This window comes from Aythya marila, assembly GCF_965140915.1.
Source record: "Aythya marila genome assembly, chromosome: 3".
NCBI classification, from domain to species: Eukaryota; Metazoa; Chordata; class Aves; order Anseriformes; family Anatidae; genus Aythya; species Aythya marila.
This window is the reverse complement of record NC_139044.1, coordinates 9,374,672-9,401,070: the sequence shown is the minus strand read 5'-3', so window position 1 is coordinate 9,401,070 and position 26,399 is coordinate 9,374,672. Positions and strand designations below refer to the sequence as shown.

The window sequence follows — 26,399 nt, the reverse complement described above, 5'->3', positions numbered from 1 at the left end:
GGTGAGGCGCCAATATGGCGGCGCTCGGCCGCGGGGCGGGGCGGGGCGCGGCGCCCTGAGGGAGCGGCGCCCGCCATGGCGGCCGTGAGGCTGGCGCCGGCCGATGGGGGCTGCCCCGTGCCGCTGCCGCCCGGGGAGACGCTGCTGGGACGCGGCCCCTTGCTGGGAGTAAGTGAGGGGGCGAGGGAGGCGGAGGGGAGCTGAGGGAAGCAGCCCCCAGCGGGCGCAGCCTTGCCCCGCTTGGGGTTGTTGCTGGGGGGCCGAGGCGCTGAGCGCTGGTAGCAGCGCCCTGGGCTCGTACCTGAGGGGAAATGTTACAGCTGGGGCTGAAATGGGGCCCCCGGCTGCGGGCTGGGGTAGGGAAAACCCAGGGTAGAGCCCTCGTTTGTACGGGGGAGGGAGGCTGCCAGGGAGAAGGGCTCGGTTGGGGGGTTTAATGGTAAGGGACTGGGGTGCTGGGGTAACTGCTCAGGGGCTCCGTGGGGTGTAACGGGGTGTCAGAGTTAAAGGGTCGCTTCTGCAGCCCCAGGGGCTTCTCAGGGGCAGGTGCCTTGTGAATCTGTAAAGCTGGGTATTGCCACTTGGGTCCGGGTGCGCTGCCCGAAATGTTGTATCCATTACATCAAAACATCGCGCTATGGGATGCTGGGTCTGTGCTCAGCCGGGCTGCTTCTCAAGTGCTTGCACTTTGTTTTCTGTGGAGTTAGTTGACATATAGAAACTTGACTCAAGTTTTCACAAGCACCTGAAAAAGAAGAAAAGTGTCTCAGCTTATTTCTAGCACAGTAGGGTAGGAAAAGGTCCTCGCAGCCTTTTCTTCAGTAGTTTCTGTCATGACAACAGAGTTATGGTTGATAGTTTTGAGTGGATCTGAACTCTACCAAATCGCAAAATCACAGAATTTCTAGGTTGGAAGAGACCTCAAGATCATCGAGTCCAACCTCTGACCTAACACTAACAAGTCCTCCACTAAACCATATCACTAAGTAAATCACTTCACGTTATTTAATTAGTTTACATTATTTACATAAAATCCTTCTTAAATCTGTTGCAGTTTATAGCCTTTTCTAAACAGAAGCCCCAACCTGCTGTGCTCTTTAAGTGCTTTTTGGAGCAGGAGTGTGACTGACTGTGGTGGACGCTCTTGCTGCTGTATAAGCAGCCCTGGCCTTTGGCAAGTCACAAAACCAGCAGCTCCCCATGGTGTGGATGATGGAGATGTAATACTTCTGTGTGTTAGTGCTGACAAACAGAATTACGTGGCCATTGCAGATTTAATATCTACTACATCTTCTCCATATTCTGCCTGGAGGCAAAAGTGAAAGACTGTGGAGTAAGCAGATATCTCAGATGAAGACTTCAGGTCTTGTGCTTTTTCTTACCTGGACCTTTCTTACCTTTTTCTTACCTTTTTTTGATGCTGGCATCCCGCAGTGTGTTCTTGTGACTAGCTAAAGTTTGTACGTCTAGGGATTGTTAAAAATGTTGGGTCAAAGGCTCTAAGAGAATAAAATGTGTAGGTAGTTGCAATATAGCTGTTTTTTGTGCTGCCTCATCTGTCAGATCCATAACAAAATGATTATTTCTTGCAATGGCAGTTTGCTCTTTGGAACTTTTCTTCCTTATTCAAAATGTGGTCAAGTATTACATTTTTCTGAATGACCTGGTGGTAAAATTACTGTGATAGTTTTTGGGTCTGTAGTTTTAGCTGGCTTTTCTAAGTCAGCAAACTTTCTGGAAGTGGAGAATAACAAGAATTTCAGTTAAAAGCTACTGGTTCACTCCTCACATTTGAAGAACCAAGAGGGAACTGTTACTGAATGCTAATGGTTCTAAAGCGTACTTTGAAAGTTATTTAAAGATCAGGCAAAACTTTTATGTGGCATAAATGTATGTAGCTACAGGATGTTCATCATGGGTCTGCATGGTCTAATAGGTAAAACTATTTGTGTATGTAATCATCATGTTCAGGGCTATTAAGTTACAGAACACAGAGATGTTGACTTTACATGCTTTTTATTGTGTTTATCTACGTGAATAGCTGTTTGACTATTGTTTAAATATGCTTGTTAGAGATTGTAGTCTGAAAAGTGATTGCCTTTTTCCTAACTTGTTAAGATTTTCTTTGTGCCATAGACTCTTATTTCTCAAAATTAGTTGATAATTTCCTTAGAAATGACTTTTGCTTTTTTGGTTTTAAACAGTTTGCAGACAGAACGTGTTTGGACAGCCAAAAGTGTAAGTTTAGAGGAGCACAAACTGGTGCCACAGGTTTACACTCGCTGGTGCTTTATTCAAGTGCGCTGACAGCTCGGTTGCCTGTGGAAAGGGTGGAGGGAGCAAACAGAACTGAAATTTCTTGAGAGGCACCTGAAAGGATCTGTTTGGGGACAAGTTTGACCTCTTGTGTTTCTCTTTATGTTGAAATGAAAAGTTCAGCTCGGCAGCTTGTGCCTTCTGTGTAATGCAAAACGCTGTGAAAGGGAGAACAATGACTCTTAAGTGGTCCTGTGGTGGAATAGAACAGTAATTAGCACCCCCCCCCCCCCCGTTAATGAATTGACTAGTGGAAAGCTGAAATATTCTAAGAAAAGAGAGTGCAGTTTCAGTGTTTTCTCTGTTGAAAAGCAGTTCAGATCTGGTACATCTGAACTGAAGCTTTTAAAAGCAGCTTCAAGCACCTGAGTGAGTAAATGGTCTCACTTCAGAGCTGAACATTTGTTGCCTTTGGTGAGAAGTTGCTAAGAAGTGCTGGATTCTGTAGGCTTCTGATTCCAGAAATTGAATCTTAATGTTGTTATCCAGCTTTTAGTAGAGAGTCAAATTTTGGGAAGCTGCACTGATTTCATCACTGTTTTAAAACAGTCTGGAGCAATGGAGCATATAAAAAGTGAATCCTGTTAAAACTGTGCTCAGTTAGATCTGGGAACTTGCTCACGTTGATGCAAAAGGAATCTATGTAGACTTTGAAGTACATGGTTCTCACAGCAGTTCTCTCCTTTTCAGATTACAGATAAGCGGGTATCCCGAAAACATGCCATATTGGAAGTGGTGGATGGCCAGGTTCGCATCAAACCGGTAACTTAAATCTCTCCTACTATGTGTATAGAGCCAACCTATAATTATACAATTTTAGATTTTCCTATGATTTTAGCTTCATCTGAGAACAGCATTCAGTTCACCTTGCTCTCTTTTTGTAGTCCTTGTTTTCCCATTACCGTGTCATTCTGTCTCTAGGTAACGTTACTGAATTTCTCTTGCAGAATAGTTGTTGGGTGAATTAAAAGAAAACAAAACACTGCAGAGATTTGATCATTACTATGTAGTCCTGTTTACAGTTCTGAGACAGGGATCCATTCTCTATGCTGACTGCCTCTCTCTGTCCTTCAGAAATCTCTCTGAATTTACGATTTCTGTGTCTTGATCAAAGAACATGTCCTTCTTGCAAATCAATTCAGTTGTAATAAACCTAATCAAGACTTTTTCTTTTTTAAAAATTGAAATGTTGGTACAATAATTGACTTGTCAAATCTTTATGTAGCTGCAGTTGATTTGGATGTCATGCATAGGGTATACTGAGGTATGAGATATGATTGCGACTGTTTCTGTTTTGTACAGATGAGTGACTATTTTGCTCATCAGTGCTGGGAGGGCTGAATGGAGCTGCTTTGGTACCACAAGCCTGTTATTTGTGCTGTGGTTGGTGGTTTTCAGATCTCGGCCTCACTTCAGTCCATGGCTTTTTCTCTGTGATTTCCTTGTAGGATTTGCATTTAAATGGCAGTTCATATTGTTGTTCTCTAATCCATATAGTGGTAGCCCTACAAACTTGATCTGTGGCCCTCTCCTCTAGGGGAAACCTGCCAGCAGCTTGCTTACCTGTGGTGCAGGTAAACTTGAAAAGTATTAGGCAAAACACCAGTTCATACAATCTTTTTTTTTTATTTTTTTATTTTTTTGTGGTGTTATGCTCATCATCTTGGATTGAAACTTTAGGAATCAGTTGTAGGTATCTAAAAACAAAACCAAAAAAAAAGCAGAACTATTTGAACTAGTTAGTGGTAACTAGTGTATCTGCCTATTTTTGTCTGTAATGTTGCAACACTGCAGCATTGCTGTAGCTATTACAGTGGCATAAGGGATTTGTTGTACATGGCAGAACTGTGGGAGGGAGTTATCTAAACATACTGTACATGCTTTTTGTATTTTTGTATATACGCTAAACATACGTATGTGCTTTTTTAATCTTAAAAAATGCTGATTGTTCTTTCTATCGCACAGATTCATGTAAATCCATGCTTTTATCAGTCTGCTGAGAATGGTCGTCTTCTGCCGTTGGAAGCACATGAATGGCACTCATTGAAATTTGGTGATAGCTTTTCCCTACTGGTTGACAAATACATTTTCAAGGTTATTTCTGCTCATCCTGTGGAGAGCACAGTAAGGTATCAATACATTTAAAAAATGATGCTGTTCTCACTAATAGCTTTTTCTTACCGTTAAGTAAAATCTGTCTCACTTAAGGTCTAAATGGTTACACCCAGAAACCATGAAGTCTAGGAGGTAAATTGACAGACAGACTCGGTGCTAGAAATGTGGGGTTTTGGATTTGTTTTTAGTGTTCCTCCACTCAGTAAATTCTTTGAAGTATTAAATTTGAGGACGAGTTAAAACTTCTCTTGAAATGAAATATTATGGTTTTCAGTAATGTAAATGTTGCTTAACTTTAGCACACAGCAAACCATTTTTTCCTAATATATGACCAATGGCAGATGTCTTAAATGCAGCATGAAATTGGTCAAAGAATTTGAGTTGTTACGTCTGTAAACTCAGATACCTTTTTTGAATTCGAAGATGAAAGTGAGAAGTAAATAGAGGTAATTCGTACAAAAAAATCTGTGATGTTTCTTATTTTGTAAGAAGCATATAGCAATTCATGTTTGGGGGGAGCTAATATAAGCAATTGATTTATAGTAAAACAAATTCTAAGCTGTAACTTCAACTTCATCAAAGTTTTATCATGGCATTGACTATTACCAATTAGATACTCAGTCAACAGAAACACTACAGTAAGGATCAGCAATGATAGGAAAATTGTTGGTTCAAAGTTCTTTCAATGGAAGTTAAACAAGAAGCTATCTTGATTTCCTTTGTTAGTTGATGCAAGAGTATGTTAGATTCTATTTAGAAGTATATTCATGGTAAAAGTTAGATCAGCCTCTGTTCAAGTTAAAAGTACGTGTTCATATTCACGATGAGTTTGTTCAACAAAATTACTTTTTGTCAGAAACAATCCAGAGGTTGATGCAGAAGCAGCAGCAAGTGTTCATCCTGTTGAGATGTCTTGTAGTCCGTCATTAGTACAGCCATCGTGTTCCACCTCTGAGATGCAGGGAATTGCAAAAATAAGACAAAACGACTCTAATTCTACGCTTCTGGTGGGTCCTTAATTTTTTAAATATTTGCAAGCATGTGTTGAAAATGAAGCAAAGGTGTTTTCTAAATTCTTTTTTTTTTTTTCCTGAAAAGTGAATAAATTTATATTGTTTTTGATAATTATGTTATGGCAACAAAAATCATGTAGCTATTTCTACATGAACGTTTTGGCATAATGATATTAGAGCTGAACATAGTACTGTAATACAGTCTTAAATTCTGGTCTCTGTATCACTAACTGCCTGTAAGTATGTTTGAAGGCCCAGGGTAACAAATGGCTCTTCTTCCAGCCAGGGTAAAAGACTCTGAAATTTATATCTGGAGATACTATAGTTAGACTGCAGATGCCTTGTACGGGCTGTAAGTGTACTAGCAGCCTGTTTCATTTGAATCATACATCTGCAGTGGCGTGGTGGTGTCAAAATCCTAACAAATGCACGAGTAAACAGCCCTTATGTTTTTCCCTGGCAGTCAGCATTTCGTCCAGCAAAACAGTGTTTTCAAAGCTAGCATTGTTTGTTGTTTTTATTGTTATTGAGTAAAAATGGCCTGCAGAAAGTCTGATAATCCCACTGGCTCTGTACAGTGTATTTTTCTTAAAGCTTCTGTTGTATATCCATCATCATGGTGCTAAAAGGGATACATTGGGCAACATCACTGTACAGCAGGTAATAAGCAAGTCCAATAAATGTCAGCCCTTACTGTAGTAATCCAGGCTGCGTGTGAAGGACGTAATCATGTACAAACTTGTGTTCTAGTTTTTATCTCCTCTTTTGTACCTAGTAAAAGGAGCTAAACAGTAAATAATGTTTCAGGTTCCTCCTTGTGATGATGATGAAAATGAACAGTCAAAATCTATTCAGAGGAAGAGAGTGCTTCCATCTTGGATGCTGGAAGGTGACCTCCTGGTTCAGAGAGTTTCTAAGCCTGCAATGAAAGGAGGTAGGTTTGCATGCCACTACACGTTGATGCGCTTTGATCTCATTTTCTTAAATGATAATTGTGGTGGTAGAAAATATTAATTCATTACTTCATTTTTCCATGTTCTGTGCCTGGCAAGAGACAGAGACTTCAGAAACTTAATTATGTTGTCCATATGATAAATGACAGAGGAGACGCAACAGGGCTCTTTCTGATTTTTATTTTTTTTCCCCCTGGTAGTGTTTTTTTAACAATAATTATTTTTTTGTTGTGGTGGTTGGTTGTTTTTTTCTTGTCTGTGCCAGATAATACTCTCTTTGGACAGCTGACAATGTGGTATTCTGGTGGAGTCCTTTACTATAAAATGTTCATGTTTTGCAAAGGGTGTAAATTCTAGATAGCTTCTGTATTGTTAATTCCTGGTCTTCTCCACATTCAAGTGACCAATTTATTCCTTTCTAGTTTAGGTTCTCCTAATATCAGTTTCTTCTTTCTGAACGCATTATGCAGCAGATGGAAACGTAACAAAAATGGGACCATGACCCTAGCTTTTTCCTGGCTGTATATGCGAAAGATACTTCAGCACAGAGACCTCATAGTTTTCTAGGATATGAAGCGTTCCAAAGAGAGGCACAACATTCGCTTTCTCTGTCAGTTACTGGTCGCTGAAATAATAAAGCATGATGTGATTCTCTAGGCAAGTAGGCATACCTTGATTTTACTATGTCATAATTTTCTTGTATAAGCTGGTAATCTGAAGCGATACTTAATATGAAAGGTCTGTAGTAAAAAGTCCTAGGATGTTTTGTTTACCACTTGCACAACAGGAGCTGATCAAGTTAATTGTCAGTCATACTGATAGTCCAGAATATCCTTTGCCCCCTTTTTTCTCCAACAAATTTTCTCTGATTTTTTTTTTCAATCTAAGAAGTAGTTTTTACTCCTGTAAGCGGAATTAAGGAGTACCGGGAGTACAGGAAGTGAAAAAATTGTGGAAACAGTGCATACGCAACTGCTGCTATTCCTCGTACTTCTTGCCTGGTGTTCTACTTACATATAAGTTTAGATTTTTATTGCAATCAGGATTTCACTGTAGAAGTTGTGTTCCAAAAGTACCTTTTTTTTTTTTTTTTTTTTTTTTTAGGTACTAGGAAGATAAAACACCAAGAAAGGAGAGAAAGCAATATGGAATCACTAAAATCAGATGTAAACATGCTGCAGAGAAAAAGATTAGCTTCTGAGATTACAGATAATTTGATAGATGGAGAAGATGACGAAGAGGAAAGGAGCTGTTTGTCCTCTCCTTCATCTGAGGTAACTTTTTGCTCACAGGAAAACCTGTATTTCAAAAATCAGAACCTAGTTGGCAATGTCATAGTGTAATGTTGGGTTTACAATGTTAATTATGTGTTCTGCTTGTGATTTGTTGTGTTTAACAGTTGTCTTTGAAATGCCAGTTCATTGGACAGCTCTGTTGCAAGGATGCTGGATGCCTTCGGGGACTTTGTAACAAGTGTTTTTCTGCGCTTCCTTCTTGGAACCTGGAATTGAGGCTGTGCATGTTCCATGGAAATCCCAGACTTTCTGCTTTACAGCAGGAGGCCTGAGGGGCATGGGCCAAAGTACTGGTCTGCTAGCCATGGTAATTGTGGCTTGGAGTTTGGTTTCTTTTTGTGGAGAACCCTTTTCAGGGGTAGGTGATTGTATGACACTGATGAAGCGCAGCTGTGGACTTTTTCCCCGAAGTGGTGCCATTCTAATTGGTCAAGTTTTATGGCCAGAAAATTATGATACAAGCCTCATCAACTGCTAAATTTTTTAGAAAGGTGGCAGAGTGTTTTTATGCTATTTCAACAGGAATCAAAAAAAGGAAAGAAAGTCATATGAAATCCAGAATGGTCTGTGGTCATGAGCAAACAGGCTTCAGTCCTACAGACTGGTTAATGAGGCTGTATGTCTTCAAAGTAAACCTGCGTTTATGGGCAGTTACATACTTACTGATAGTACACTGCTAATAATGAAAAGATGTTTGTCATTGATAATGATCCTCAAAACACCTTCTGGTGAGAACAAACTAAGGGTTTTACTGGTTTTTACGTGAACAGCCTGGAGTTCGTAGCCTCTAGCTCTAGGATTGCCTGGATCTGTTGTAGGATCTGATAGAATGCTATTCATTTCTATGCTTCATCAGTTCTGACACCAACAAAAACACCTGTGGTGTGTTGTTGTTATTTTAATCTTAAGGTTAATGAAATGATCTACTTGTGGAGAGTTTGAGCTTACCTGTCAAGGTAGCTTTAATATAACAGGATCTCTTAATCTGAAAAAGTCTTCTGAATGGTGAGCTCTGTTGGCAAGGAACATTTGTACTAGCTGCAGTGCTGTTTTCTTTGTCAAATTATGTGGTGAGTGACTATATAATTGTTTTATTTAATAGGAGAAAATTACGTATGGCTTGCAAACTACAAAATTTTATAAATAATCTTTATCTGAAGCATAGTGTAAGAAACTGCCTTCTGAGCTTTGTAGGAAAAATAATCATTACTTGCACGAATAAGTCATAGAAAACTGAAACATTTACATTTCATTATCAAAACCAAAATCACCCTTCTGCTGTCTCAGCTGATTGAGGGAAATTTGCTGCAGGGCAAGTGAAACAAATCCTAACTCACTCACAGTGCCAGCCATCCACCAGATGGCAGTGCAGTCATAGACACGTTCTAACGAGTGCAAGTAATGCTGTTTGTTTTTTCCATGATTACAGACAGTTTTTAATGAATCATCATAAGAACTCTGATAGTGTCGGTTCATTTTCCTCTATATATCTAAGGAGAGTAAAGTACATAGTAGTGAGAAGTCACTAGTGGGTGCGGCAAGGTAGAAAAAGTGTCGTTTTGCACCTGAAGGCTTATTTCCTGAAATGCAGTTGTTTGATCATTTGGTTTGGGAGACTCATAAAAGTCATCTTTGTCCCTGAGTTGACTCACTAAACACACAACAGTCAGGACTATTTGATATTAATGCTGAATTTGTCCTTTCTTAAACAAGTTGCTGTTCATATATAATTGGCTTCAGTTGTGGTTTACACATTGTCAGATTTGCATGGATAGGGTCAAGATCACATAGAAAACTACCAGCTGACTTTCAGTCCCTGCCAAACACATCAGTGTAAGTTAAGTATGTTTACTGGAGCTGGAACTTCAGAGAAGGAACTATAGAGATGATCAATCTTTGAATAGTTCCGTAGTGTATCAAAGTAGCTCAGCCTTCAATAGAGGTGTGCTTCCAGATAATGTTTTGGTTACTGGGGCATTGTTTTTTGTCTTGGATATTTCTCCTCCTATTCTTTATTTGAAGTAAGTGTGTCTTTTACTTTCAGTGTTATATATACATTTTTAATTTAGAATGCAGTATTTGTCAAAACTGATATCTGTGCCTGACAAGTTTGTTTTTATTATTTTGAAGTCATGAGCTGAAGTGTTTCAGATATGTTAGGGGAAGGATTAAGCTCAAGGTGTGTATGTATTGATTCCCATATATGTCTCATACACATTAAAAAATAACATTAATCTGTATATATATCTCTAATATATTCTGGCACTTCAATAAAATTGATTCTCGTACGGGAATGTTCTAGATTACTATATCCTCATGTCTATAACCCACATTCATTTGTAAGGAGCAGTACTTTTAATCTAGAGTTAATTTAAACTAAAATGCTTAGACTGTTCACAGATTGAGGTGATAAGGGTGGTGCTTATGTATGTTGTGAGGGAACCACAGCTGAGGATGGAAGTTCTAGGATAAGTTTTTCTGTATATTGTGTTTGTTTTTAACTTAAGTCTTTCATTTGGCAGCTGTGTGTAGCAGCTTTTTTTTTTTTGACTATGAAAAGTGGAGAAGAAGATTTTGCAAACCGGAATGACAACATGGGATAGAGTTTGACCTTAATGTTTTTAATTCTGAATAGTGTAAATTTTCAGGTCGTTCAAAATGTAACCTTGTTCCACAGAATGCATCTGGATTTCCTCTTGAGAGTACCATGGGAAACATGGAAGGAAATGGCAAGACTGAAACAAAAAAAACTGGAAGTACTATGGAGAAAAATGATAGGCAGCTGCATAGTAAACGGTCTAAAACAACAGGTCAGATCTCCAATAAAACAAATAGAATTGAGGAATCAGAAAACAAAGAACAGATCACTGGTTCTACAAGCCAACAAGCTCTCTGGGGCAGGACTTCCCAATATTTTGGTGCCCAGGAAGGGACTCATGAGCCTGATGGAGATCTGGATTACGAGACTGAAATTTCTGATACAACCAGAAGTGTAGATGCTTCAGAAAGCTCCAAACAGATCAAGCGTAAGAGGACACCTTGCATGTATGGAACAGGCTGTTACAGGTAAAACAAAACTAGCTTAAGTTAGCATATTATTAAAAAGTAACTTATTAGCTGTGGAAGAGAAAATGAGAGAGTTATTGCAAGGTTTGATTTGGAAAAAAATAAATCTTTCGGTAAGCATGGGACTGATAAGAAACAAATGGTGTAAATACAGCTTTAGAAGTATAAAAGGAGGAGACAGGAGGTCTTATTAACTGCTAGTAAAACCCTAAGGAGGTATGAAGTACTAAAGCAGATTGCAAAACAAAGTGTTATAGGAAATTAAAAAAAAAAAAAAAAAAAAAAAAGAAAAAAAACCAGAGGTCCGTTTTAAAAAGAAAATAAATCAACAAACCTGCACGTACTAGCCAAGCACAGGTACCAGAAGAGAAAAGAGATGTAAATGGCTGCAGTGGCCAACATAGACCTGCAGACTTATTTTATTAGCAGATGAAACTTTTACAGGAGAGAGTTGTATTTATTGAAGTAATTGCATGTTTTATGGTTTGACTGTTTAAAATACTGTCTATCGTCCCCAGGTAATCAAAAATTATTTTTATTATAACTGTGCCAGTCAGGTTTTCTTGTTCAGCTTCTACTTCTTCCCTGGGAATACAATAAGCTTACTTGCATGCTCCTTCTCAACCCCTACCTGGTCAGCTTCTTTGGTGTATTTCAAGTGGAAATCTTTTTTTCTTCTGTGTCTAACACGCAATTCATGATGAAAGACGCGTCGTACAAATCTTCTGTGTGATACAAATGTTCCAGGGGAATTCCAAACCATCAGCACTTAGTGTATGCACTCCTGCTAATTTCTTCTGCCTGGAAAAGATTTGGAGTGCCATGTTTTGCTAAGTCAAACCTAGTGGTGGTTTAGAGGCCAGACCAACGGCCAGAGAACTGTTGTAAAAGGCAACTTTGAGCTCTAGATAAAACCACATAAATCAAAAGTGCAAAAGATGAGGCTAATCCAGGAAACAGTCAGTGGGCCCAGTGATTTTCAGGGGGCTTGAAGAGTAGGAAGACCAGTGACTAGCATAAGTAAATGTATTGTTGTATATGCTCAATGTGCAGCTAACTCTGTAAATCAAAAGCTTAAATCTGCGGCATTAAGTCATGTCAAATTTCCAGTTTTCATGCATCTTTTTCATGTACCTCCATTTTTGCCTTTAATGAATGTAATGAAAATGGTAGACAATTAAGCTGATCCAATAATACCAATGCATCATTTAGTTTGCCCCAGCTACTTTTAATTCCTCTCAGGCTAGATTTCCCATGTATGGGGGTTAAGCGGATTTAATGCTCGGATATCCTAAATGATTCCTAACGTTTAAGAAAGGAAATTTTCGTTAAAGTTGTGTGGAATAGGAATCTGCACGTGCATGCGTGAGTGTTGTTTTAGTAATTGTGGCATTTTCTTGAAGTATTTTCTGGCTGAAGTAAATCTGTTTTAAAACAAACAAACCAAAAAAAACAACAAACCACTAACCCTCTCAAGAGTATTTGCAAAGCCTGAGGATTTCCAGTCAGATATGTTTGTTATTCGTAAAATGTTGTTTATTCATAGATTAAGTGCTCTTCAGAGTTTGTCTTCATTTTATAAACTCCTGTTAAGAGCACCTTTTGGTAAGTGCATAGTAAAACAGCCCAATCTGAAGGGGTTGAATGTTAGCTCTATTAATTTTATTAATTTCTCTAACAAATACAAACATCTTGGAAATAGTTTAGTAAACTGAGCCACAGGTTCAAATTTATGGACTTGGAAACAATGCTTTTGAAAGAATTGAGCTTGCTATCCACGTCCCATTCCACAGATCGTTTTTGTCATCATATTTCAGTATTGGATTTTCTGCTTCTAAGATAGCCTGAAGCTTTACCAAGCTGCAACAAACTGCTATGACCGCCAGGAGGCGAAGTGCTCTGTGTACATTGTACCGAACCGTATTTGTGGTCATGTGGCTAGCTTTTTGAATACTTTTATTTGTTTTCCTGTCTGTTGCTTGCTTTTCCGATCTTGAAAGAAGGAGGAATGTAAAACAAACAAGTAAAAGATCCAAAGCCAACCCCCTTTTTGAAGGGTTTCTTAGGGGGTGTGTGGTAGACCTTTATCACTGAAACTATAACCCACAATTCTCCATATTTTTATTCATTTGCTTGTTTGCACTACAGTGTTGTGACTAAATGTGTGTAAATTTTTCCCATAGCTGTCAAAGCAGGGCACAATAAACCTTCGGATTTGTATGTGCATTGTTTCAAATACTTTTCCTTTCACCTTCAACAAAGAGCAAAATAAGTTTTCCAAACTTGTAAATCCGGCAGCTGAAAACTTGTATTTCTCTCTCTCTCTCTCTTTTTTTTTTTTTTTTTTTGAGTCCTGTTTTCTAATAAAACATGCAGTTTGGAACTGAAAAATAGTACATGTGCACAGTTGTGGCATAACTTCAAGCTTGAATTCAATGGCTTTATAACTAGTGCTGGCAATCTATTACATCTTTTCTACCAGTTTCTGTAGTAGCTGAGAAAATAAACCTTAGGTGTGTCCTATGTGAATGGTGCCTCTGTGATTATGAAGAGTGAGATATGTGAGAAACCCCATCTTCTGACTTTCAGAAGAATTCTTAAGTTACTTTTGGTAGTTGCACAGATGAAAAGCTGTCCTAAATATTTCACTGAGCAATACTCCACTTGTGCTCGAGACAATTTCATTGATTCTCGGCATCTCTACTTGCATGGTTTTCTGCATTGCAACTTCAGAGCTCCTGTGAAGCGTAGCAAAATGGCAGCAATTGTGGGCTGTGCTAACATGACTATGTTTATGAGAATGCAAATCTGTCATAACTATTCTTAAAATATGCTTTTAGGCAGCATATATGCCTCAGCAACCTGCCTGCTGTTGGATTCACTCCAAAAGCTTTCTGGTTAGGCTGATGTATTTGTACCTTCCAGCTTGGAAGTTTTTCTCTGCCGTTTCCGTAAGCTACTGGATTCCAGAGAGGCTGCCAGACAATCAGTAGACAAGGGTGATGGCTGCAGGAGGCAGCGAGCTGCAGGTGATGAGAGCTCCGTGGCCTTCAGCCTTTCCTGGCCGTTGTGTCCTGCCTACTTGTTGCTCTTGCTTTGACATAGTGCTGCCACTCCCAGTGTACAGCAGGCCTTTCTCTAAACTGTTATCCAAAATCGAAGCGTAAGTTGAGGGAGCAGTTATAGGAGCGCAACTCAAGTTGTAGCATATTTAGTTGTAATATCCGAATATTACAACAGGCTAAATATCTACTGCCTAAAAATTCAAAACAAGCGGAACCCTTAATAAAAGGGAAGAGATGTGCATGTAAGCTCTAGATTTTTGCGAGATGGGACGCTGACTTTATACAAGCTATGCACATCTCTGCTTATATTTGTTTTGCTAGATATCATTGGACAACACATAGGAGTGGAATAAGCACAAGTTATCCAGGTAAAGGTAAGATAAAAGATGACGTTTGTACTAATCCTGAGCATCTGAAGTACAGCATGTTTAAGATGCTCCACAGGTAACACAAAATTTGTGGAACATCATCCGCTGCCCCGAAGAATCGTAAGCCTAAGGATTTAGTAAGTGGGATGTACATACAAACCCCTTCATTTTTCTTCCTCCCTCTTCCCTTATTCTTTTGGGGTTTGTTTGGATTGGTTTTAATAAGGAGCAAAATAATAATTTTGTTGTTCAAGTAGGTTTTGAAGAAAAAATTTTAAAGGAAATATGCATCTCCTAAAATACAATAGTTTGTCTAAGTGGTAGCTATTAGGCCTTCTTTTCTCAGTGAATGCAACAAAATGTGTATCTTACTCTAGGAAAAAAAAATATTTCACAGAACATCTGTTGCTTCCATATTCCCTTGAGGAGATTAATTATGTCTCAAATGACTTCAAGTTCCTGCAAATTTTGCTACTAATTTAGCTGTGTGCATTTAGAAATGAGAGCAAGTAAAACAATTTGGTTTCATCTCGGTTATTTTTAAATGGGAAAAAAAATGAGCAGCCAGCTCCGTAAGGCCTGAATTTGGTATAAGAAGTGACATTTCCTGAGAACTCATGCTGGAATAAGTGGCAAGTAAATGCAACCTTGCAATGATTTCTAGTGAAACAGTATTTACTTATCCTGTAGGTTGCAGAAATTAACAGGAAAAGATGAGAAAACTGTCACCTATGTGAACATACCCAAGGGATGCTGTATTTTTTCATAATTATTTTGTTGAAGAGTTTAGTTTGCTTTTTGTGTTCCTTGAGTGAAAGATACCAGGCAAATGGGGTCCAAAAGTATTGATGCTAAATTTCTAATCTTATTCAAATGCCTAGAAGGAGGCCTGAATGGCTAGTAAAGCTCACAATGCTTAACTAATCACTTTGCAAAAGCTGTAACAAAACAATTTTTTCTTTTCTTACGGTGGTAGTTGAAATGCTGAAATGAACATCAGCTGTTCCATATGAAGTTTGTAGCAGGTATTTGTGAATTTAAAGAGAAGAATACTTGTGAACAGTTGGGAAGCTCTAGATGCAGCTAGCTTTTTCCCTGGCTTTGTCTATAAACGCAGCTGTAACAAATATAAATTAAAACAGTAATTATCCTGCAATTTAAAGTTGTTGTTCATCTTGCCTGAGGCAAGCAGTTCACTTTTATCATTTGCACAAACATGTTGAAGACTATATACTTGGGGAGTTAGTATGGTAAGTCACTGAAGTGTTTGTGGAAGTCTTTTGGAAAATCATTTATTAAAATCTCATGTTCCCTGCTTTTAAAAGTTATGCTTGGAAAAAGTGTTCATAAAATAAAACATAGGGAAAAAGTAGATTTTCTTGTGGTAACAGTATGTTAACTTCATTTTTTTTTTGTGGTGTGTTCTGGACTGTTACATGAATTTCTCCTGAAGTCACTTGTTTTTCTGTGTTCTTTTTAACATCACTTTAAAAAAAACTTACAGAGCTAACTGTTCTCTAAGTGGCATTTATAGCTGCCTTGTCTTGTATGGTGTGCATACAAATCTGTTGACTAGAAGCAGTGAAAATGTTCTTTCAGTGATCTGTGTGTATTCACTGCTTGCTGTTTGTGGATTCAACCATGGAAGTGTTGTAGAACAAAAGGATGTGCTCTCGCTGCTTACATTGTTGTGACTCAGTCTATGTGCAGAGCCCTTAGGTCTGAACCATACAAGTTCCTGTCCTTATTGCTCAGATTATAATTGGATACCTCAAAAAAAAGTCGTCGTAGCCAAGGCAGTCTTGACAACATGGTCAGTGTACTGTCCAGTGGACATGAGTAGCGTGGTGGTGTTCAAGTGAGTAATAACTTGCATATGCAACAGAAGTAGTGGTTGAGACAGATTGACTGAAGCTATACACAATCTCCCAAGTGTGCAGTCTCTTCATTTCTGCAGTTGCCATACATTGGCCCTTCTGAATCAAGTTGAGGCTTCAGTAGTGGTTTTTATAAAGCTTCTGTAGCTCCCCAGGGAGTCATGACTTCGCAAGTCAGCCACTGAGCAAGATTCATGCTGCGTGATTACTTCAGTAGATTGTGCGTGTGTTGGAGTTCTGAAAGTTAAAAATTGAAGGCAAATAGGAAAATTTCCATTTTAACTTCTTGTGGAGCATGTGCTGAGACAAAAATTAACTTCTGTTATCCTGAAAGTGGATCTGCATACAGTTAAACAGTTCCTATTAACATAAAAAGTTCCTATTTATGTAATGATAGAAAAACGAGTTGCCACTTATTCAATAATGCCATTCTTATTTCCACTTGTCATGTTTAAGCAGAACAGGCAGTTCTCAATAAACGTATTCATCTTTTGCAGGAAGAATCCCATTCACTTTCAGCAGTTCAGTCACCCTAACGATGATGATTATCATGAAACAGATACTTTAACTGAAGGTAATGATGATAACCGTCCTGAATGTCCGTATGGAACCGCTTGTTATAGGTAAGAAGCAGTAAGTAAATGGTTTTCCTTACTTTATAGAGTAAGACTGTTCTCCCCTGGAATTAGTGATGCTAGAGTAACGAGTAATTCTTGATGTTAACTCTGGAGTGTAGTATATTATTAGGGCTCTTCTTAATTCTTGCTGCTTTCCAAAGTTTACTGTGGATAGACTGCTACTTTCAAAACAGCAAAATATTTCCAAAATATTTGCTAGTGATTTCAACCTAGCAAACAGGAATTGTTGACTTCTGTAAAGTATTCAGTAGCATAGAAATTGACTCTTTTCACTTCTCATTGTATAGCTAACCATTCTTTTACAAAAACAATTTATTCCTACATTCTTTTCATGATCTGTAATTTTTAGTTTACATTTCGATAAAGCATGTTGAGACTATACAAAAGCTCTATTTTATTTTAATAAGTGTTTGATAGAAGGCATAATTCAGGTAGCAGCAATAAAATCCAGTTTATGGTTTGCTGTGTTGCACTTTCTTCTAAGCACTGTTGATTTTCTGAAAAATACAGCTTTACTATATTCTTTTCTTTACTGTCTACATGTTACACCTTTATTTAGTAGATCTTAGAGCAATGAGGTTGGAACGGACCTGCAAAGATCATTGAGTCCAACTGCCTGACCCCTTCAGGGCTAGCTAAAAGTTAAAGCGTGTTATTCAGGGCGTTATCCAAATGTCTCTTGAACACTGACAGGCTTGGGGCACCAACCACCTCTCTAGGAAGCCTGATTCACTGTTTGACCACCCTCCTTGTGAAGAAATTGTTCTTAATATTTAGTCTGAATCTTAATGGCTACTGTGTAGTTGACACAAGGGAAAAAAGCCTATATTCCGAGGAAATAGCACGTTTAGGAGAGCATACTGAAATGTACAGCTGCTCTTAATAGAGATCATGTCTGAATATTTTCTACTATCTCTTCTAGAAAGCATGATCATGATAATACTAGAGAGTGCCTTTATGAAAAGTAACAGAAGGAGGGTAGTTTTTTTAAAAGCAATACTATATTTAGCTAATGCAGGGAAAAAAAAAGTTTCTCTTTCTTATTGTAGGATAAGAAATCTGAGTTTATGCCAGTAATGAAATTACCAATGTGCTTTTCAACAGTGCAGTGGTTACTTAGCCAAAAACAAAACACAGAACAGGCAACCTCTGTGCTCTAAGTAACTTCATGACTTCTTGATCTGTATTTAATTCTTTTGAGGTAAAGAATATGAGGTATCCATGAAACAGTACTGATTCTTTAAACTTACCAACAGATGAAGTTTGAAGAGTTTTCATGTATTTTTTGTTGCCTTTATCTATTGGCTTCTATTTGAAGTGAGCATAATTGAGAGAATGATCTAAACATGATGTCTTGATTTAGGATTGAATGGTCTGATACTCATGATGGTAGTAAAACATTGAAATAGGCATTTTTTTCTGCACCATTTATTTTGTAGGAAGCGATATTTCCATTTTTCAGATAAATATCAATGCGTACATAATACACTTCAGGTTGGCAGTACCTGTAGAATTATAAATCTGGTTGAAGTTTCTGAATTTGTCACAAGCAGTGACAAAACCAAGATTTTTTTCTTTTCTTTTAAACTGAAGAGTAACTTTATTCTGTTCTTCTAAAGAGTAAAACACAAGCAAATGGTTTTACAAGGCAGTCTTTGTGGCAAAGGTATTTTGTAAAATAAATGCACACTGCAGTTCTATAAATTCATTTCAAGTTTCAGGGAATGCCAAAGGGAGTGTCATTTTGGAATAGTGGTCTTTAATTGCCATTTATTTTCACAAGCAGAAAATAACATAACTGAACTGGTTTTCTTAAAAAGTTAGAAATGTCTACATTTTCAGAGCAATAGTTGAAAGTATTTTAGCATGCAGTCCTGAGAAAGTCCTGTAGTATGCTAACAAGGTAAGCATAATGCAAGTTAAACTAAGCTAATTTATTTTATCCAACATTGGATAAATGTTTTGTGAGAGGTGTGGGAGGGACAAATTAAATTGGTGCATGTTGATTACCTGTGTTAGTCACAGTTTGAATGAGGGGAGCATGTTTTGGAGGTCCAAGAGCGTGTTGGCTTCGGATTTTCTTTCATTGCTCTGATGGTATTGTTTCTATAGAAGACAATGCAAAGTTGCAATGGAACTTACTGGATTGCAGCAGCGTACTGAAGAAAGGAGAAATTCTTCCTGTGGCCTTCCCATGTGGTCCTTCAAGACAATCAGTTCTTTCCAAATGCTGCAATTTTCCCAGACTGTTTAATTTGCCGATGAGTTAATTTCTCATTTCACAGTGTTCATTGCTTTCTGATCTATGACTATATGCATAAAATACCAAGGAGCTCTGGGCCTCCAGTGACATATCATGCTTTTGCTGTTTTATTTGCAGGAAGAATCCACAGCATAAGCTGGAATACAAGCACACTGCACCTCCAGGTAATATCACTCCTTGTTCAATAGAATTCAAAGTGCGTGTATGTGGGGGAACAAACCAGCAATGGATACAAAAATTTTGGATTACAATACTGCAAGATACTGTAAATGAGAAACACCATTTGCAACGTACCCTACGTTACATTGCACTCTTGCTGTTCGTAAGCTTGTAGTCTTCTCATTGTCTGCGATAAGGAAGGCTGCTTGGCCACTTCAGCCCTGCGCTCACTTTTTCAAGTGTTTATTGACTGAAATGAGACAAGATAGGTCAGAATTGACATGGTTTGTATGGTCTTGTATCTTAGATATTGGGGGGAAAAACCAACACCATGTGGCATCTGGATATTTTCACAAATGTAATGGGTTTTAATGGAAATGAAACATGGTATACTGTGATATTACTAGATCTCTCTCCTCTGTTCAGATCTGTAGTATGAGAATGAAAACTGGAAATATGCATAGGTACTATTGAAATGTTCAACATTTATAATGGATAGTGCAATAAACTATTTTCACAGCTTTTCTCTTGTGTTCTCCTGTCCCAATTGCAAAATATGTACATGGAAATACTTCAGCTGCAAAGAGTGTTATATCTTGAGATTTCATTCTTGCTTTGTATTTTTATTTTGATAGGAACTTCTGGGGTAACACAATTTCTAAAAATTTTTACTAAAGTAAAAATAGCAAGAATGCATCCTTCCTTTAATGTAATTAAAACTGCATTTGATTCCTTATTCTGAACTGTACTAGTCTTTCCTATTTCAGTAATTATACTTGTTGAAAAATATATTCTGTTTATATTTTGAGTGTTCTTAAAGAATTCAAATCGAAATTTGAATTTTTGTACTTTTTTTTTTTTTTTGAGTATTGGACTTGGAGGTTTTTTTCCATGTGAAATCCCAATGCAATGAAGAAGAATTCATGGCAGAACAGTTACAGACGTGTAATGATAACATAGTTTACTTAAACAGTTGGAATTATGACATTAGTAAGGAGAAATTACATTTATTGAAGCAATGGTGTAAAATGCTTAAATACTTTGAAGCACTTGAATTTTTTGTTTAATAATACAAGTCTTAATGAGATTGTTCTGGGGAGGGAATGGTTTATAATTGCAAGAAAAAGTTAATTTGGTGAATCAGTAATCATTCAATATAGAATAGTTGTGGTTTTTTTTTTTTTTTTTTTGGGGGGGGGGGCTCTTGTGAACACTGCATATTCATTGCAGTGTTCGTTTTAATAGATTAGTTGCTTATTGTAACAGTCTGCGTGAATGACACTGCTACTAGATTGTACTCTGTCCTCACTAGTAACTTTTATTTCTTTAGGAACTGGAAGACGAACCCGACAGCGAACTTCAAAGAATGGTTAGTATGTTCTAATTGTGCGAATGGGTGCATCCATGTCTACCATACTTTGTTTTTTGGGGCATTTAGAAGTCCTGCGGATGATAATACTTACCTGAGGAAAAAACTATTATTTCACTTTAGTAAAACCCTGCTTGCTTTTTTATAAATGGTAGTGCTGAAATTCAGTTTGTGCTAAGCTACCTTGATGAGCGTACCTGTACTTCTCTGGAAGCAGACAGGAAATCAAAATGATGTTTCACCTTTGAAAAAGACATGGCTAAACTGTATGTTCTTTCCATACATACAAGGATTGTAATAGGATAAAAGGACCTGATACTTGATATACAGTTAGATAAGATATTGTAAAGAGCAATTGCTTTTCAAACCTTTATATATTCCTTCTGTTGCGCTGGCCTTTAACTACCACATAATATCAGTGCATGTGCTAATGAGCTATTCTTGCATGTACTCTGTGGTATCTGTTTCAAGTGAGATATTGTCTTGTTAGGGCTGAAGTGTAGAAGAAGGTTAATGCCTTTGGGTTGGGGGCCGCTTTTGCTGTAGACTACATATGTATCCTTTTTTCTTCAGTTTCAAGTCTTCAGTGGGGATTATGTAGTAGCACAGGCTCTCTTTATAATGTAAACTATAATACTCTATCCAAACATACCTTCTGTTTGCCAGCAGTGCGCCTAGCTTGCTTTGTTGCTGTCAACAATGGTAATTCATGTGTTGCAGATGTACAGACTCCAGGTTTTTAAATCCTTCAGGTCTGTTTCCAGACTTCTTTTGTCTCAGCTTTCATGTGTGAAGCTTTCTAAAATAATTTAAAAGTGAGCTTTAAAGAGCAGTCTGAAAGTCTAATGATATTCACTCTTCACTTTCTTTACATGAATGGTAGATACTGTGTGCACGTCTCCCAGCAGGTGGCCAGTCAAGAATGGCTATATATAGAGAAGAGTTATCTTATAAACTCATTAAACTTGAACATGGAAGTGAAAATCAACTCTTGGTAATAAATAAGAACCAGGAAAAAATCATATTCTGTGCACAGGGAGCAAAAGGGAATTTACTAGTTAAAATACTGTTCTTAATGCTGACTTTTTTTCCCCAAAGTCTTACTGACTGGCTTGCTTAGTTCTCTTTAGGGCAAAGCTTTTAAAAGGTTAGGCTCAGTAAGCTCTTATCTGATGCAGCTACATTAAGCCATGCAAGGTCACACAGACAGACAGGGCTCCGTTAACCTTTATTCCATGCTGTGTGGCACTACTGCACTGTTGAGCACAGCAGAATTAATTTCCATGCAAATATGTTTAAATTCCAGCAGACATGAAGAAAGGATACTGACTATGTGACATTTGACATGTTTAGTTTTTAATGTCTTTAGGCTAATTGCTACCAAAGGGATTGCAAATTGCTTGTAGGGAATGAGATCTATGCTGTGAGATATAATACAAGTCTACGGAAGAAGGGAGAAATTGAGAAGATACTAAAAAAAAAGTTGGTGCTGTCACTAAATCGTTACTACTAAATTGACAGTACCTAGAGGAATGACATGCTATTGCTGTGGATCGTGCAGAATTCTCCTGTACTCTTCCCTAGTTTTTCCAGCAAGCTAAGCAGATAACTTCCAGTTATAGCTTTTTTTTTTTTTTTTTTTTTTGAGGGGTGATCACTAAGCTTGTCTCCCCATGGAGACAAACTTTAAGAGAAAGTTTCAAGGTCATCTTTATAAATGTGGTATCAGAGAAAAGGCAGGATTGTGTTTCATGAGCTGCTTTGGGGGCTATAGGGCTGAATTAAACTGTAACAGAAAGAGGTGGAGTGCGAAGATAGGGAAAGAAATGCATTATTCACTACAAAAATCTAAAAGCATTGACATACAGGGAGGAAAAATACGGTATGTATTTTGCTGTTTTCCTAAAAACGTAGGAGCATATTTTGATAGGAATTGTGGCAAAATATTCATTATTTCCAACTCCATTGTAAAATACCATCCGCAGCGCTGTGAAAATGAAGAATGGCTTTTCTTTGCTAAGTAGGTCTTGGGCTTATTTTTGTAAGTATAGTGTGAAAAGAGGGATTTTTTTCTTGCCATATTTAGCGTCTTTGTTATGATCTTTTCCCCCTTCTTAGACGATTCATTCTGTAAGGCTGGGATTCCTATAAGAAATTCTGCTGGTATGGGTGAACATGGAAGTGATTAATTTCATCTGAAGACTGACAGACAATAAACCAGCAAGCATTATAGTGGATTGCAGCTCACATGGCCAGTTGGCATTTTCAGGATTTTCTGCTAGGTTATGCACAGTCAATCATTCAAAGAACGTAAATTTTAGCCATGGATTTTTTCTGGACTTCTGTCTGTGGCTGTCACACCTGGACCTGACGTTATTCTAGGAGGTCGTTTAGTGTCTCTATAACACAATTTACCCATAAAATAGTGCATCTTTGAGAGACTTGGCTAATGCTGTAAATGCTTTAGGAATCCTTGGATGAGAATTGCTGGAGATCATAAAATGTTAATCAGATGATAACGTAATTCTGGAATACTCATGTTCCCACTAGTGAAAAATGCAACTGATAGAGGATAGGATCTGACTACGCGAGATACTGGTGTTCTCTTTTGATCACCACATGCACACAGCTTGAGGACCTGAGGCTTTGACCTCAGATTGCTAAGAAATACTTATGGCTGATATAAAAATTGATCTGGACTGGGGTCTACGGCTGAAGAAAAATATGTATCTATAACTTCATATGACAGATAATGACAAAAATTGACAGAATGACAACAGACAAATTATCTTCATGAGATTGTTGACAGGTCACCTCTACACAAGATAAAGGAAAACATACAGAGGCTGAGAGGAGGAATGAATATGGTTTTACTCAGGGATATGACTTAAGGGCAGAATAACATGATTGGCATATTACTGCAGTGTGGTTAATGAGAAATTGTGCACACGTAAGAAAAAGGAGATAGTGTAAGGTTGTAGAACATGTTAATAAGCATGTCTATCAAAATCAGGAGGCAGTGGGAATAAATTTGTTGAAAGTTCACAGCTGCTGATAAATAAAAGGAGAATGCACTACTGCCATGATAGTGTCCGTACAAAGCTGCTGCCAAATCAGTGCTCCAAATAGCAGAATTGGTTTAAATGGGTGAATTTGCCGACATATTTGAACAATTAAAGAAATACTGCAAGGCAAGCTGCCCAAAAAAAGCTTAGGAATGTGACACGAGCAGCATCCATTCCTTTTAAAGAGAGGTTTATTAGTCTTAGATTCCTGCCGATACAGAGTATTGTGAAATAGTATGAAGGCTGAAGGCAACTGCACTACCAAATGGTAACTTTTGAAGATAGATAGAAGGTAAAAAGACTGTATCAGAAAACATGCTAAGTGAACTGGGAAACAGGCAGGCTGCATTCAGCTTGGAAAAGAACTGTTCAGTGTTTGGCATTTCCTTAACCCTTGTTCAGTAAGGAAGCACAAACTATCCAGTGTAGATCCAAGCTGAGAATTTAAGTGGTGAGTGGTCTAGCAGATTTTCTGTCACAAGAGCCTCGGGAAACAACAGGAAATCAAAGCCATGTAAGATTCTTAGAGAATTAGAGTATAAAACAGCTTCTCTGTTTATGAATGAATAATGTAGGGGCAAAATAGCCATCTAGCAATAGTCAGACACAGTCAAGAAAGATGTATTGGTTGTATATAGAAGTAGTCTGCAATGTGTATTCTTTTTTTGTTGTCTTTGGCTTAGAAGGTAAATCTGATACTATTAATACCAGTGACAAAGGGTGTTTTTATTTCAAGATAAACAGAAGTTAAATAGTACTTAGAAACTTGCACACCCTGGGATCTAATCTCAGGGTATACGTGGCTCTTGAAAATCATGAATAATGGGTGTGATCATAGAGACTAGAGAGAGAAGCCAGGAAGCTCTGTGCTAATCAACTTAAACTCCGGTTTGGGAGTTAGGAGGCCTGATACTGGTTTCAAAGTGGTAGTATAAAATGTGGTCTCTGCTTACAGTTGTATGAAAACAGCCTGGTTCTGTGACAGCTCTCAAAGAATTACGGTTAGAGACAACAGATGAGTATTGTGTCTGATAATGTGGCACAGGGAGCAGAGGATGGACATTAGACTTGCACACAGTATGCGGACGGGAGGACTTGCAGTCTGTGCCCTGGAGGGGACAGAGTAGGGATGTTAAATCACTGTAAATTGGAGAGAGAATTTAAATATAATTTGTAACATACTGGATTTTGTGCAATAAAGGGTAATCAGCTACATCATTTCTTAGCTTTTAAGTAGTTCTGCAGAAACAGGCCATGGGCTGTAATACACGGTATCTTAATATTCTTTTTCAATATTTTGTGAAATGTAGCTATGAGAAGTGTTCATAGCATTGATTTTTTTTTTTTTTTTTTTTTTTAATTAACCAGATGATTGTAGGTTAAGCACATAGTACCTTGTGTCTGCCCAGAATGGTCAGTGCCTTACCTGGAGCTCTGTTTGGGCTGTAACATTGTGAAAAGCACTTGAATTCCAGAAAAGAACATCAAAGATCAGAAAGGAAGCATGACAGAAAAAGGGGGGGGGGGGGAAGGAGAGAAATGTGAAATAAAACTTACTGCAAAGAGACAAGTAATAAACTTCTGGCTTCACTGTGAATAGAAGCGTGGATTTAAGCCACTAGGGAAAGCTTTCTAGGTAGATAAGCACTGCAGTAGGTGTCAGAGAGAGGTGGTAAAATGTTTCATGAGAGTTTTGAAAATCTAACCAAAAATTGTCAGAATAGGTGCTTTAGTGGATTCTTTCCCTTTTAGAGACAGGTTAACTAGATGGTCTCTGGATGGTCTTTTTATTTCTACATTTGTGATTCATGAATGTATCACTACTTTTCTGTCCCTACAGGAAAAAGGGCTTTGGAGGAAGACAGTGACAATGATGGTGAACCAAATGAATACGATCTTAATGACAGCTTCATAGATGATGAGGAAGAGGAGTGTGAACCTACTGATGAAGATTCTGATTGGGAACCAAGTTCAGAAGACAAGGATAATGAAGATGTCGAAACACTTGTGAAAGAAGCAAATAGATTTGTTAAGACCAAAAAGTAGCTGCACTGAATAAAATTAAGTGTCTAATCCAGTTAAATTAAAATTTAAATGTACAAGGAGAGGAATTGCTTTGAAAATGACTTTTTTCTCAGTGATGTAGGTGCTATAGGAAGATTTTAACAGGGCTGAGGGGATTCAGCAATACCATTCCTTTTGGGTGTATTTTGAGATATTTTTGTTTTATGAAGTGGTGAAGCCGAATGGTTGAGCTCTGGGATTATATTGTGTGTCAGCTGCAGTAGGACTTATTAAAAATAGAAATTTCTTAGTTATTTTTTTTCCAACACCATTAGACTGTCAGTTTGAAACACAATTTTAAAGCTTTGTAATGCTTTGTCTTCCTGTGTTTGAAACTAATAGTGACAGTAGGAAGTCTTTAGTTTTGCTGAAACACAACGTATACTGGAATGAAGAGGAGCTACACTTCATACCTGCCATATTGCAGGCTGATTCTTGGCCATCACTGGGGAAATCTCTCTAAGCCATATTATGTGTCCTTTACAGTTAGTGTAACCTTAAATTTCATTAATCTGCTACTAGCTTTCACTTTAGATGTCTTTTCTTTGATTGTCTTTACGTATGGTAGTTAAATACTGGTTATCTAAATAATTTCAGAACAGTATCTAAATGTACTGAACCTCTGCTCATGTCTCAGCACCAATTATGGTGTATTTGCTCCGATTACATTACCAGTTTCAGTACATGTACATCACTGTAACTGTGGTCAGTTAACAACAAAGCTGAAATCTTAATGACTGTATTTTTGCACAATTAAACTTGTACTATACTGT

At 37.9% G+C, this 26,399-nt stretch overlaps 1 protein-coding gene across 3 annotated transcripts; it reads left to right on the top strand.

Moving 5' to 3' along the window:
• The first annotated feature begins 35 nt into the window (after positions 1-35).
• On the top strand, positions 36-26,399 carry APLF (aprataxin and PNKP like factor). Of its 3 annotated transcripts, none has more exons than XR_014317078.1 (11): positions 36-168; positions 3,007-3,078; positions 4,282-4,445; positions 5,288-5,438; positions 6,252-6,378; positions 7,502-7,671; positions 10,370-10,758; positions 14,145-14,197; positions 16,566-16,691; positions 19,087-19,133; positions 20,459-20,498. XR_014317078.1 is itself a non-coding variant. In XM_082755618.1 (11 exons), exons 1-11 carry the CDS (start codon positions 76-78, stop codon positions 25,606-25,608), a joined length of 1,569 nt encoding a protein of 522 aa, XP_082611744.1. In that variant the 5' UTR covers positions 36-75; the 3' UTR covers positions 25,609-26,399. The 3 variants fall into 3 exon arrangements, 2 of the variants coding, with proteins under 2 accessions (XP_082611744.1, XP_082611743.1); XM_082755618.1 differs by lacking the exon at positions 14,145-14,197 and adding an exon at positions 25,403-26,399 and having other exon boundaries at positions 3,007-3,063; positions 20,459-20,497; XM_082755617.1 differs by lacking the exon at positions 14,145-14,197 and adding an exon at positions 25,403-26,399 and having other exon boundaries at positions 20,459-20,497.

Excerpts from the sequence above, each read along its gene's own strand:
- APLF (XM_082755617.1), top strand. The coding sequence starts at position 76 with ATGGCGGCCGTGAGGCTGGCGCCGGCCGATGGGGGCTGCCCCGTGCCG. Across the intron at positions 169-3,006 it reads GACGCGGCCCCTTGCTGGGA|ATTACAGATAAGCGGGTATC; the intron begins GTAAGTGAGGGG and ends TCTCCTTTTCAG. Across the intron at positions 5,439-6,251 it reads ACTCTAATTCTACGCTTCTG|GTTCCTCCTTGTGATGATGA; the intron begins GTGGGTCCTTAA and ends ATAATGTTTCAG.